The 15,235-nt window shown below is 30.1% G+C and overlaps 1 protein-coding gene across 1 annotated transcript; it reads left to right on the top strand.

Annotated features, from left to right (window-relative positions):
- The first annotated feature begins 982 nt into the window (after positions 1 to 982).
- LOC112600748 lies at positions 983 to 14,926 on the top strand. Its single transcript, XM_025348054.1, has 5 exons — positions 983 to 1,115; positions 1,192 to 1,271; positions 1,392 to 1,512; positions 11,103 to 11,482; positions 14,636 to 14,926. Exons 1-5 carry the CDS (start codon positions 986 to 988, stop codon positions 14,924 to 14,926), a joined length of 1,002 nt encoding a protein of 333 aa, XP_025203839.1. The 5' UTR covers positions 983 to 985.
- Positions 14,927 to 15,235: the final 309 nt, after the last annotated feature.

The following is a 15,235-nucleotide window of genomic DNA, read 5'->3' on the forward strand; positions in this document are numbered from 1 at the left end:
AATACTAATTACAAATTTTAAAAAGCTAATGATAATTAAATAAACGCTGTAAACAGTGTAAACCGTAAAGGCAAAAGGCTAAAGAATAAAATAAAGCATGCTATCCATGCTTTTAATGCTTATCATAGTGTAGTATGTACGACGATTACGTCACGGCGCAAAATACTCCCACTCCTATTTTTTCAATATTTCTTAAATGAGGCAACCTTTAGTATCTATAAACCTTGAATAAAAGTAACACCAGATAACACAACTATCACGTCTACACGGTGTTAAAAACTCGATAACCGTGGTTTCAACCATCCTTAGATTCAGTGAGTTAATATAATAACATTATTATAATCTCCATGGAAAAATAGTATCGATACCGGATATTTGTATCGATATGATAAAATATCGAATCAAAAGTATCGATACTAAAAATACTCATATCGAAAGAAAAGTATCGATATTTACTCATATCGGAAAAATCGAAACGTCCCTAACCACACACAACAGTTCAAAATTGGGTTTCTTATCTCAATCGCGAATGTCTATAAATATCCAGTTAATAAATACAAAAATAATATCGACAATGAATTTATAAATATTGTTTTATTTTACAGATTATTGAATTCCTATTCCTATACGTATACGGTATAATATCTAAGCATATTTTCGACTTTTCGATACGTCTTATTTTATGATTACATTTGGTCGTATCACAGATTACTAAAATAATATTATAGCTTTGTATGTAGGTACTAGGTAATAGCCAGTAGGTATTACAATTTTCTAAATTTGTACACTAAATAACTAAGGTCACCAAATTCATCTATGACATTTGTCATAGATAAACATATACTTTGGCGCCACTGGTTCGCTAACAATCTAAAATTCTAAAAGATGTTAATAATTTAACAGTTGTATCGTTTTATGACAGAATTAATTTTTCTTCTGAAAACAATAACAAATATATTTTTCTTTTTTTTTTTAGGATAGATTAATGAACTTTTTTGCGATTAAATGGGCATTAGAAACTGTTCAAAGCTTCGTTACACGAGATGATGAACCACATAATGATGACGAATTTAGTTTATTTCAAAAACATGTACACGATAATGTAACTTTAACAGGTAATTCAAATCATGAATGATATTATAATAACTAACTCAAATCAATAACTTTATTATTGACCTATGTATTCTTTAGGTTTTCAGTCAACAATTATTCCTAAATTGCGTATTTTATATAATATGAGTAAAAGAAATTTAATAGAAGAGCTTTATCAAGTAAGATTTGAACAAATTTAATTTAAATTAAATTTAAAATGTAGAAACTTTGATTTACAAAGTTTAGTATTAATATAATGTCATAAGTGTAATTAAAATATATTCCTTTAATATTTTCAGGAATTAACGACACACAATCAACTTATCAAAGAAGAAGTATTACATCTAATTCTCTCTTCGATATTAGATATGGACACAAAATCAGAAAAATATGATGCAAATATTCAAAACGCCAATATTGGTATTTACTGAAATATACTATCTTAATCATCCAATTATTGATATCAATTAGAAAAATCCGTATTAATTAAAACAATTTTATATAATAAGTGTGATTAGATTGAATATAGTTTTTTTTTTTTTTTTTTAAATACGATGTTCCTACGTATGTTTAATGTTTAGACTACTATTTTTGACAAAAAAAAAAAATTGATTTTCCTACGTAATTTTATTATGAATATTTTAAATAAATGCTATTTATTATAACTAAAATATATATGTTTATAATATACATTATTCAAAATTGTAATATATATTTTCAAATTAAAGCACATGAGTAAACTTCAAAATACATGCAAGTCCGATTAATATATTTAAAACCCAATATTTTTATACATCATATCTTCTTTCTTATAATATAAAACCAAAACGAGCTATTTTTATTTCCGCCAGAACGCTCTGGTTTAGTGTGGCCAATAGAAAAATTAAAATTTTTTTTTATCGTTGTCATCGCTTATCTCCCCCGTCGTTATCGGTCGTTATTATTATTGTTTTTATACACCATTTTTTCCGCTTTTCACCCGATTTTCGGCCTTTAGAGAACTTTTTCCGTCGCGTTCTCTACCTTATAGCCCAAAGCGGGACTTTTTCGTCTCGTCCGCGTGCGTTTTTCGTTCGGATTCGGTCCTCGGCCGCGGCCGTATCCGTCGTGGAGGCGGCCGCTCGTCAACGAACGTCGCCTGTTTTTCTCCGGTTTTTCTCTCCGCCCGAATCGGTTTCGCCTTTTTTGCGTCCGCGCGTTTTCTGGTCGCGTAGAACGCGTCTCTCACGAGCCGCACGTCCCCGAATTCCGTTCGCGGCCGTCGTCGTCGCGTCCAGAAAACGTATCGTCACGTATGAGCCTGTTTGTTTTATTACGATTCGATAAAATAATTATCCGCATCAAATACGTGTTGTTTTGTTTTCGGTGTCTCCACCTTCGGACGCCTCCGCAACCTCATCAGTACTGTCTCGATAGCGTACGAAATGCGATTATGTGTATAAAAAAGAAACACGCGTCGGGTTTAACAGATTCTTATGTGTATTACAAAAACAGAGTCTTCCTCTCGAATCGTTAAAATCGTTTTAATACTTTTAATTGCGCATACGTTTGGGGCGATATCGTGATATGTGTCTGTGATAACAAACTTGGTACATCATTAAGACGTATACAATTAAATAATGTGAAAGAATACGTCAGAAACACTAAACAACAATAAGTATGCGATTTACAGTTTCGTGACACGCGAATCGTGAAAATTGTATTGGTTAAACGACGTATAATATAGTTTTCGTCGCATCACTAAAACGGTTTAAGTGCTCGAGATTCAGTCATAGACTCAAACAGTTGTCGATAGGTATTAGGATAGGTTCCCCCAACGTTAGGTAGGCAGGTTTGAAACCCGTTCCGGCGAAATCCGGGCGGCTCCATAAGAAAATGCATATTCGATTTTTTTTTTTTTTTTCATTTTTTGATTATTTTAAATATTTGCGTGTCAATTAATTGCTATTTTCGTTTTGATATCCAATCTTACACTACTACTCATAAAATATTTTTCTAATTTTAAAAATGATTTGATCTCACACATTTAATTTTATATTGATTGATGAGTGATGACAAAATATATTATATTATTATATTATTATAATATACTTTACACGAGCATTAAATTACACAATAGTATTCAATTATTCATTTTTTTAAATAGATTAAAGATAGATTATTATATTCAATAAATATATATATTTATGTGTGTTTATGTTACACATTATAACTTACTATATTATATATACTTAATTAAAAATAAAAACCAATTATAGTTATTGCTAACAGTTTGCAAAATTCAAATGTACATATTATGTGATATGAAACTTATATTATAGCCTGAGAACATTCTATTGATGACAATACAGTTGTTTTACTCAGTTTTGACCGTGAATTCATTATTTTATATGTTTAGCCTTTCAGTTGTTTACATTTGAAAGGTACAGGGGAAAAACGGTAGTAGTACATTTTTTTTTTTTTGATTTTTAAATATTTTGTGATCACAGAAAGTGCATAATATTTCTTTTCGATATCTAACTATCTATAAAATATCAAAAAAATATTAAATATTATGTACAGTTTTTTGATCTTCAACTCGCTAACGTTTGATATGTATTTTCATTAATACGTTTAAAATCTTCCCTTTGCGCCCACATCGTCCGCTAACCTGGGAGGTTTAAACGCGTTTAATTGGATTTTCAATGGTGATAGCTTGAAGATCGAGCACTCGATTCGATTTGAACTTTTGTACGTACTGAACAGCACAACGCCTTCAACGTCAAAAGGTATAACAATCCGCCGCAGTTGGATTGCCCAGTCATGATATCGGCATTCACCGTACCGGATGATGACTGATACAAAGACACTCAATTGCCTTTTTCGGAATGTATTTATTCATTTTCCATTTACAAAAGCACAGGGCGAACTACAAGACAAGATGTCTATGAATTTAATGAAATGACCGACCACTAGACGCTCGAATTGGACTTTTATTATTTATGCGTTTAAAACGACACCGCCAAAGTATAGAGCCACCAAATCAGAGGTACCAACATCTCAAACGTCGTTATCACTGGTTTCGCCTACTAGACTTTTCTAACTACTGTATTCTAAAGTCCTGTCTCCTACCTAGGAAATTCACTTCAAACGATTTTCAGCTACCTAGAGCAGGGGTCGGCAATTAAATTCTATGGAGATCCAGAAAATTAAAAAAAAAGGAAAGATGGTAAACTGCGGCAAAATTTACCTTTTTCTAAAAGTCGATATGTAAACTGCGGCAAAAAAAAAATTAAGATTATACAATCTGCGGCAAAACCGATAAGATACATTATACAAACTGCGGCAATTTATTTTATATACCTTCTATTATAATATACTATATACACATTTATTGTTTAATTAGAGTATATAGTCTATTAGAGTATTAGGTGTAAAAATTAAGAAAAACCAATTTTTAAAATTGAAAAATATTATTATTATCAACAATTATTTTAAGAGATCGTAATGATAGTAATGATAGTACAGTGAAACCTGTATATAACGGACAGTCACTGGACCAAAATAATTGTCTGTTATAGACAGGTGTCCGTTATAGACAGGTTTCAATGTTTTAAAAATAAAATATGGGAGAGGAACGCCTCATTAGTCTCGCTTTACTTAATATTCACAAGAATATAGCAATAAATGTTGATGAAATTATTTCCAGATTTGGAAAAACAAAACAAAGGAGACTAAACTTTGTCATTTAATTAAAACAACAACTATTAATAAAGTTCTCATTTTAATTTATAATATACTTTCATTATGTTTTAACTATGTATTAACATTTTGTCTTTTCATAAATATGAGTATATGACCCCCCTAATTTTAGTTCTATATCCGCGCCTGTTTGATACTCATAGTTATCATTTATACGTATTGCAATTTATAACTGGATATATTTCTGTTAAATTATATTAACCTAAATTGTTGTACAAATTTCAACTTTATGAATTCAATAGGTAATCGCAATTAGCGTTATTGTAATCGGCGATAATGTAATTGGTCGTAATCCGTGTTTTCACTGAATGACCTAATTGCGTTCCTTATCGACGCTGTTTTGTAGTATGTATTTTTGTCCGTTATGAAATTTTCGGGTTAAATATTAGTGTCCGTGTCCGTAATAGAAGGAGTCAGTTATAGACAGGTCGAAATACATTGGAATGCTTATCTTTTTGCCGGGACCTGGACATTTTGTCCGTTAAGAGAGGTGTCCGTTAAGTCAGGTTTCACTGTATAATCAAAAAACCAATATTAAAATTGAAAAATATTATTATTATTAAAAATTATTTTAAAAGATTGTTATAGGGATCTTATAATCCAAAAAAAAATTCAGTTTAAAAAATAAAATAATAATACAATAGGTACCTAATTAACACTTTGTCGTTTATTTTTAAAACATACTTTTTTCAAAAATTCATATCATGAAATTCGTCCTTCTTCTTTCATTTGTCGCTGTTCGTTTATAAATTTGTATTTTTGCGTTGTCGCTTTATTTCTTTTTTTGTATTACCGCTTCTTCTGCACTTCTAATTTTTATATATGTGTCAACTTGAATATCCTGTATAGCATCTATAAATTTATATAGTGATGGGTAATGATGATAAAAATATGCATTAAATTTTGAATGGAAAGATTCACATACATTATTTGTTATAATTTCTGATTTCGATGCCCACAAAGAAGGAGGGAATACGTCTTGCATATAAGTTTCTGTTAAATAATCACAAAATTGTACTATTTTATTATTAGATGGCATATCTGCTAAAAAAAACAAACGAATCTTCGACTTCATCAGGTTCAAGGAACAGGAGACCAAAAATATAATTTAAAAATTTTCCTTCATCTGTAACTCCTTCAATATAAAGTTTAGATAGACCCAAATTTTGTAATTTTCTAAACCACGCTTGGCCAAGATGAAAATTACAACCTCGAATAATACTGGTTGGCCATATACTGCGAACCGCTTCGTGTATTCCAATTTCAAAATCAATTACGAACATATTCGGGTTAAGTACAAATCCTGCGGTCAAACATGCATCACGTAACTTTTTAAATAAATGTTCATAAGTCGATGTACGTTTATTGGGAAGCAATGCATATACCAGAGACATATATATACCATTTTGAAAACCATGCAGTACAAAAAACTGATAAAAAAATTTAGTACAGAACTGGAATGTTCCGTCCATAAAAACTTTTTCCATAGAACATAAGTATTTTAAATTTGTGAGACATGTAAATACAATTATATTTGTTTCCTTATCATTAATTAGCAAAAAGTTTTCATTTTTGTTAGTCATAATATTCATATTTATTAGAACTGTATGTACTTCATTAATATCCTTGGGAAGTGGTGGGTGATTTTTGTTTTTTTTATTATATAAATTTCTACGAATATATGAAATATCATTAACCAGTAATTGAGTATCGTTTTCTAAACTGCGAAGTTCTTTTCTTATTATTTTAGATGGCATTTCGTTTATATTGCTTTCAGATATTTTTCGTTTAATATTATTACTTATATTACTGCTTGACGTTCAATTGAAGAATCTGATTCATGACTATGATCCAAAACAGATTTTTTCTTGATCAAGAATTTTTTCCTTGTTGAAGACCAATTTGGCCTTGCATGTTTTATTGACGCATTCCCATGTTTTATTACCATTTGTCTTTGATTCGTATTTAAATTTGAATTTAAAATTGTTTAACACTGTTAATATTTTGCCATTCTGGCTAAACATTGTTGTAAACTCCATGACGTTGAATAAATAATAACTACTAACACTTGTAAGACCAACTAAGACTAACTAATATTAACAAAAGTACAGGAACCGATATTACCGATATGTTTCGTTAAAACTTAAAAATACATTTGGATTTACCTTACCAATTTGTACGCAAGACAAATTACATACATGGTACCTACATATTAGGTACACATAGGCACATAGACAGGTATATAAGATATAGTATATAATAGAAGGTACCTATATAAAATAAATTGCCGTAGTTTGTATAATGTATCTTATCGGTTTTGCCGCAGATTGTATAATCTTAATTTTTTTTTTGCCGCAGTTTACATACAGCCAAAAAAAGATATCGAGGGCCAGTAAAAACTCAGATATTAGTTAATAATTGTTGTGTTATCGCGACCATTATTGTAAATAACGGTTAACGATAAACACAATCGTTATCTCTAAATATATCATAAATTAAATTAAATATATATTATGTGTTTTATATTATATTATGGAAAACCAGCATTATTAAAAAAAAATATTTTTTTGTGGTCCAATTATTTTTCCTTCATGGGCTAGAATTGGCCCGCGGGCCGCCTATTGCCGACTACTGACCTAGGGTATTCATATACAGCGAGTTTTACCGACCTAGGGTATTCACATATAGCGAGTTTCACCGACCTAAGGTATTCACTTACAGCGAGTTTCACCGGTGCTAGTCTTATAATATAAAACGAAGAATAGTTCGCACTTCTGCCGATAGGTATAGTTTCTCGACCAATCGAAAAATTAAAATTGTTTCTATGTTTATGTCTCCCCGTCGTTATCTCCCGCCGTTATCGTTATCGGTCGTATCGTTGTTGTTTTCCGGCCTTAACCCTTGGTTAGGTAGGTGAAAAAATGTTACATTAATAGGTATCATGGGTCTGATAGACCCATATTAATACATCGATTTTACTCTTTTATGGTAAAACTTTATTTCTTCAAATATGAATAACAATTACAAAGACACTCTTAGAAATATATTGTAACAATTACGAAACAAAATAATAAAATATTTAATGGTGATAAATAAAAACTTTTGACCCTTCTTACAAATATAATAAAACAAAATTAAAAAATTGATCTCCATTTTAAATTATGATAATTACAATTTTTAATAATAAACAAAGTTAGAAAATAAATTATATACATCAAAATAACAGTTAATTATAAAATTTAAAAAAAAAAAACAAATTATTTTATAAATTATGCACCTCTGAATAACACTCTTCGCAGACGAATTTTGCGTGTTTTATACATAATCATTTCTGGCGGCAGTCTTCACAGTAGTATTGTGTTTTGCTATCACTTTTGCAATAATGGCACCTTCCTCGTTTTCCTTTATTTGGTACCTGCGTACATTCTTTAATTCCACTTAGCCGTTTTGCTGACTGTCTCAATAGTGTTGGCAAATGTTTATTATGAGCCCTCTGTACTAAACATTCTTTTACTAATGACAGAGATAGGTTTTTTACGTAAGCTCGGCTCGCCATATTTCGTTTGTTATTTGCGTTATGAATAATACCACCATTTATTGATGAAATATTCAATATATAAAAAAACATTGTTAATAGCCAGCGATTAGTATTCCTTGCAACTGAGTAGTCGGTAGTCATTCAATCCACATTATCGACTCCCCCTTTCGTACTATTATAAATTGTTATTATTTCTGGTTTATTTCTTTCGCCAGATTCCGGGTCGATTTTGTCATCATTATGTAAACTAGAAATCAAGAGTACAACTTTATTTTTTTTAGGAATATATGATACTATAGTGCAGTTTTCTTGGAATCCAAATGTACAAAAATACACGGGTTTATTTTTAGTTGTAACAAATGATGTAGGTAATTTCCTTTTATTTTTTCTTATAATGCCAACGATTGTCAATTTGTGTAATGTTAGCATTGTCTGTACCAAGTTATAACTAGTAAACCAGTTATCTAAAGTTATATTTCTGTTTGTTCCAAACACTGGTTCACATAATTTTTTTACCACGTCCTCTGATTTATTACTGATGTCGAATGCCCCTGGCGGCTGTTTTCCAGCATATACTTCTAAATTGTATGTGTAACTCATTTTAGCATCTACAAGACTAAATACTTTAATTCCATACTTAGCCGGCTTACTTGGTATATATATTTTAAATGGGCAACGACCACGAAACGCTACTAGTGTCTCATCAATAGTGCCGAACTCTCCAATGCTGTAGTTCTGTTTACAATTGTTTATAAATAAATCAAATACTTCTCTAAAAGGTGCAAATTTATCAGTCACTTTTCTCTGTATTCTAGTATCAAGATCATCAAATCTAATGCAACGAATCAAAAATCTGAACCTTTGCAGTGACATAGTTGCCCAAAAAATTTCGACGCCTGTCCCATCCCTTTCCTAAAATTCATCCAAATTTAGTCTTCCACCATGCAAGACACCAGCCATATAAAGTAAACCAATAAAACCTTTTAACTCAATAATATTTGTACATTTTACATACCAGATATTACTGTAATTTCCAGCAACTTTATTTATAAACATATTTGTACATGTAACGATGTGTTCTAACATATCGTTTTTTATAAACAATAACCATGTACATCACTTAGCGCATTTTTCGCAATCGGTTTTACACCGGGTAAGTGCGTTATAATGTGATGTGAACGAGTTCTTACTTGAATATTTTATTTTTGTTTTTCCATTTAGTTTTTTGGTCTTTACTCGTAAAATACATTCGTCTGTACTCCATAGAATTTGTTTCATTTTCTACTGTTTCGACAGTTTCAATCATTTCATTTTCAATGTTATCATTATTATGGGGAGATTCGGAGGTATCACAGTCTTCTTCAGAGTCTGTATTGTGGTCGCTGTCTATTTGAAAATTCGGATCTACATTTTCATCATCCCATTCATCACCAAAATCATAGTCAACCATAGGTTCCTCTAATAATTTATTAATATCTTCTATACTTAGAGCCGCCATATTTATACCAAATCTATAAAATGTAGTAATTAATTTAATGTAATAAGAATTATGTCAAAATGAGCTTTATAAAATAGTTACATTCGGTGGAATCCGAAAAATTTGTCTCACAGGAATTTGTTTTATTTAATACGTGAGTGAATAGGTTGGGTCTCACAGACCCATTTTGTTTTCCGGCTGAATTAAATGATACTGAAATTGAAAAATAAATACCAACTATGATAACTAATGGTTGTTAGGTATATTGACTACAGCTATTGAAGATATCAAGTATTACAGTATGACCAACATAACTTTCTTATCTATATTTAAAATGCTCGGGTCTGATAGACCCGACCGACCTTTTTCAGTCGCGTTCTCGATGCCATAGCGAAAAGCGCATCTTTTTCATCCCGTCCGTGTGCATTTTTCCCGCGGATTCGGTCCTCAGCCGCGGCCGTATCCGTCACAGAGGCGGCCGTCTTTTGTTCTCCGGTTTTCTCTCCGCGCGATTCGGTTTCGCCTTTATCGTGTCCGCGCGTTTTCTGATCGCGTGGAACGCGTCTTTTGCGAGCCGCGCGCGTATCGTGTGTCCCCGAAATCCGTTCGTAGTCGTCGCCATCGCATTAGTGTTCTTCGATCGGTTATCGTATCGTTACGTATACTCCTGTTTATTTTTTTACGATTCAATGAATTATTTATCCGCATGGAATGTAGGTAGGTAATCATTTAGAAACTCCATAAAACAAAAAATATTTTACAATGGAAGATAATACTTTTCCAATTCTCAAAATATTTTCATCCATAGAGATTTGAGTATTAAAAATGCATATATTTGATCGACATACATTTTCACTATCCACTAAGTTTTACCAAAAAAATTGTATACGCAATATTATTATTATTAATACGTGCGTAATAAGGTGTTGACATGATAATTCATCATTGTATAAAATATATTCATTAATTAGCTTAGTTGTAACCTATTTCATCACGTTCTTCAATACTTTACGCACCCACTTAAATTCAAGTAACTGTTCTTAAAAATATACAATAATGAATATAATATGCATTATACATTTAAAACATTGACATGCATAAGCTTATAAACTACTTAAGTTGTTTTAATTAATTAAAAAAAAAAAGATTTAACGTATCGTAAGACAAACAATCCTTGATTTTTTACGTTGCCTAATTAAATTTATATTATTACAACATAAATTTAAAACTTATCATATTATTTTTATTTTTAAGCAATCAAATTACTTAACGTTTTTGTCAAATTCCATAAAAAAATAAACGCCAATACTGCAAAAGACTATGATTACAATGAAGTTGAAAATAAACAAGAAAATTATGGATCAATAACAATTTTTTATGTTAAAATAGCAAAAAAAGAATATACAACGACGGAATTTCAAATAAAAAATTGTTTTATCGCCAATAAATGGTTAATGGAATTATATGGAGTAGTTAGTAAAAGTAACCAATATAACGATGAAAATAAAGCAGCTTATAAGAACGTTTATTATAATATAATGCAATTGGTAAACAATGAAAAAAAATTCCTTAAATCTGAAAATTTTAAAGACGATCAACATTTTATGTTTTTAAAAGCTAAACATATGAGCAAAGTAATTAATCCTAAGCTATTTAATATATTTGTAAATAATACTAAAATGTTGTGATATTTCATTTTATTTAAAACATTTTCTATTAATATGACAATGATTCTTAACCATCAGATGTAATTTTTCTCCCTAGATATACCATTTCCTCAACTTGCTCCATTTTTTGACTATCGGTGTATACATCAGCTTTTACTTCTGGGTCTCTGGAACAGACTATTATTTTCATTTCTGATGTCCTGAGCTTTTCATCCGTTTCTTCAATTGCACGCTGTATGCCTGTATGTCTCGTCATATCTGTTATTATCACAAAGTCATCGGTAAAACGTATCGTTGAAACAATTTCTCCACAATTTTAGTCTTTTTAGCTTTGTTTCAATTTATTTATAACTTTTTTGATGTAGCAATTAATGATTGATGGTGATAACGTACAGTCTTGTCATACCCCCTTTTTCATTTGAGTGTTAGTAGTGATTTCTCCTTTTTCAATGCAAGCTGTCTGATTCTTATAGAGACTATGGATCATTCTTAGGTCTTGCTGTTCAACATCTATTTCTTGTAGTGTGAGCAGCATTTTATTTCAATTTACTTTATCAAAAGCTTTTTCAAGGTCTATGAAGGCCAAATATTTAACTTTATTTTTACCGATCTGTTTTTAAATTAAAACTCACAGTCCTAAAATTGCTTCTCGTATACCTTTTTGTCTTCTAAAACCAATTGGTCATTTTTAAAGTACTGCTCCACTTTTTCTTCTATTCTTCATTTTATTATTTTTGTTAAGATTTATGAGGCATGTGTCAGTAAACTTCTCACAGGAATTTGCTCCACTTTTCATTGGTATAATTCTTGAAATAATTTATCTGGCATCGTTCCTTTCTCATGTATATCCCTAATTAGTTGATATAAAGCGCCTTTTATCTTCTTGCTTTGTACATTGCAATAATTCTGCTGTTATATTATCAATCCCCCATGCGTTTTATGTTGTTTCAAGTCATTAAACCTTAAATTTTGATCTTAAAATGGGTAGTTTCATTTCTTCTTCATTTGTTGTCATTTCATCCAGTTTTTTTTTCCATTGTAAAGCTTCTCAATGTATTTTCTCCATATTTTTATTATGTTATTTTCAACTAGAAATTGGCCTTTTTTTATCTTTGGTATTAGAGAAATTTCGTTTTCTGTTTCCGATAAATTTTTGGATCCTGCGATACGCATAACTTATTTTCTTAACATTAAATAGCTCATCAATTTCGCCATGCTGTTGGCTTTTTTGGCTTCTCAATAATTCTGATGCTTAGTTGAGAAAAAACTTATGTTATCCTCACCTTTTATTATTGTTTTTATATTTTCGTCTTTCATCTATAAAATTTACTATTTCCTTATCTATCCATGCTCCTCTTCGTTGATTCTGTTTTTTTTTTTTTTGTCAAAACATTATCCGCCGCATTTATGATAGTTGATTTTATGTTCTTCCATTTTTATTCAAAGAATCATCTGCATTTCTTTTTTGATATTCACAATCTATGTGTTGTCTATATTGTTCCACAACCTCTGCTCTACTAAGTAGTTGTTTTGCTGTACTCTTTATAGTAGTGTTTTTTATATCGGAATTCGTATTTAATTATTACTTTTTTATTGTGATCACTGACACAATCAGCACTTCGGTAGATTTTACAGAATTTAACTTGGTTCTTAAAGCAATTTCTCACAAGTATTTAAACTTTTTGGTAGCGAGCAGCGTTGTCTGGCATTTTCCGTATATATATTCTTCTCTTGAGGTTTTGAAATCTGGTATTCGTTATAAACTTATAACCATCCAATTTATTCTACAGAACTCTACTACTTCCTCTCCTCTTGCATTTATTTTACCTAAGCCGAAGTCTCCGATTTTTCTACCTTCCCTCTGCATTCGCCAACTATAGCATTAAAATATCCCATCATGATTACATTATCGTATGGATTAACATGTTTCAAAAGCTCCTCCATGCCTGCTTACACTTCTTTTACTTCTTAATCATCATCTGTTTTTAACGTTGGTTATAATTTTGTATAATTACCAGGTTGTTTGATGTTGATTACTTTTTGACCAAAAATAATCTGCTACTGTAAGTTACCACGTTTGTAACTCTCATACCTCACTTCTTATTGAGAATAATTCCAAAACCGGGTTGTCTTTTTGTACTATTTGTATGGATAACTTTAAAATTTTCTGACCAAAAGTCACCATTGTCTGGCAAACGTATTTTGCATAATGTTAATATGTTTATATTTAATCTTTTCATTAATATTTTTGTATTTTCCAGCTTTTCTGTTTTCAACATTATTTATACGTTCCATGTTCCTATTCTCTGCTTTTATGTATCCTGTCCGGTATGTCCCACCCGGACATCCAAACGGGCAGCTATTTTACGTTCGTACAAAATTTTTACACTGCGAGAATCTATTTCAGAAGACAAAGAGAGTAGTAGCCTAACTAAGGATGTTAATGTGGTGATTTCTCTTTGACTTCCATATCGCAGCCCAAACCCTATTTCTAGGGATTGGTGGCCGAGTGTAGATAAACTTTTATCTGTGGGTTCTTACTACATGCGTGGACTACCGAGAATGTATTCTAAATCCCCACCCCCACAAGTAGCAAATTTGAAATTAAAAATAAATATTGACTATTACCTTTAACCTGTTACAAAAACCAATTAATTATCTCATATAAAACTACTGAAAATTTACAGTTTAAATTTATTTTATTTTTTTAGTTCTAATGATAACTCGTGAATACATATTTATTTGACTTTTTTATTACTACAACCAAAATAACTCTTCACCTAGAAATTTTTATAACGAAAAAATTAATAAATCATTTAAATTTGTCAAAAATAATTTAGTACCTTATCGTATGTTTTTAGTTATAAAAATAAGTAATTTTTACTTTAAAGTCCCACTAAGATCAACTATAACCATCGACTAAATAAAAACAATATTATCATGAATTAACATTTTTTTTAAATCAATCAATCTATTTTAATTATGGTAGTAGTCATTGCTATAAAATTAAATATAATCTGATATATTTTTCCCCAAAAAATCCTCTCGAATAAAATAAATTTATTTTAACGCTTTTCAATGAGCTATAAAATTAATCTCTAAACAAAATTTTACTTTCAGATTCTATTGCATTTAGCTGATTGGGAAAAAACTAATAGACCCGATGGTTGGAATCTTAATATACCAAATTTTTTTAAGCTAACAGCTATGAACAAATACAATATGTTAGAACTACTAACGAAGCTACAAACTGATTTGAAATGTCCTTATATTAATAGGATTGAACTACTCACGATAATATTTAGATATCATCGGAGATTTACAAAAGATTATGATGCAATGTATAGTATTATAAAAGAAGCAATTTCCGAATCAGTCATTACTCCTGAAGTATATCTTTATTTAAACTAATATTTTTTTTTACTTATTTAACTATTACTTCACGGATCTTAAAAACATTCCAACGATTTAAAATAAAATCTAAAACAATTTGGTAAATATTTTGTATGAGCATGTAATGAATAATTAATTAATTGAACTGCACTCACTATTTCAATAACTATTATGGGTTTTGAAAACGTTGTTTTCACTTAATTTCTCCAGTTTAAGTTATTTGTAAAATTAACTCGTATTATTATCTTAAAACATTTTAAGTTTTTACATTTTTTAACATAAATTTTTAACTTAATATTATCAACAAAAATATATTTCTAATTATTT

The sequence above is a fragment of the Melanaphis sacchari genome, unplaced genomic scaffold (assembly GCF_002803265.2).
Source record: "Melanaphis sacchari strain LSU unplaced genomic scaffold, SCAv2.0 Contig685_pilon_pilon, whole genome shotgun sequence".
Classification (NCBI taxonomy): Eukaryota; Metazoa; Arthropoda; class Insecta; order Hemiptera; family Aphididae; genus Melanaphis; species Melanaphis sacchari.

Bases quoted from the DNA above. Each gene is read 5' to 3' on its own strand.
- LOC112600748 (XM_025348054.1), top strand. From the start codon at position 986: ATGAACTTTTTTGCGATTAAATGGGCATTAGAAACTGTTCAAAGCTTC. The intron at 1,116-1,191 runs GTAATTCAAATC...TGTATTCTTTAG, and splicing joins CGATAATGTAACTTTAACAG to GTTTTCAGTCAACAATTATT. The intron at 1,272-1,391 runs GTAAGATTTGAA...TAATATTTTCAG, and splicing joins TAATAGAAGAGCTTTATCAA to GAATTAACGACACACAATCA.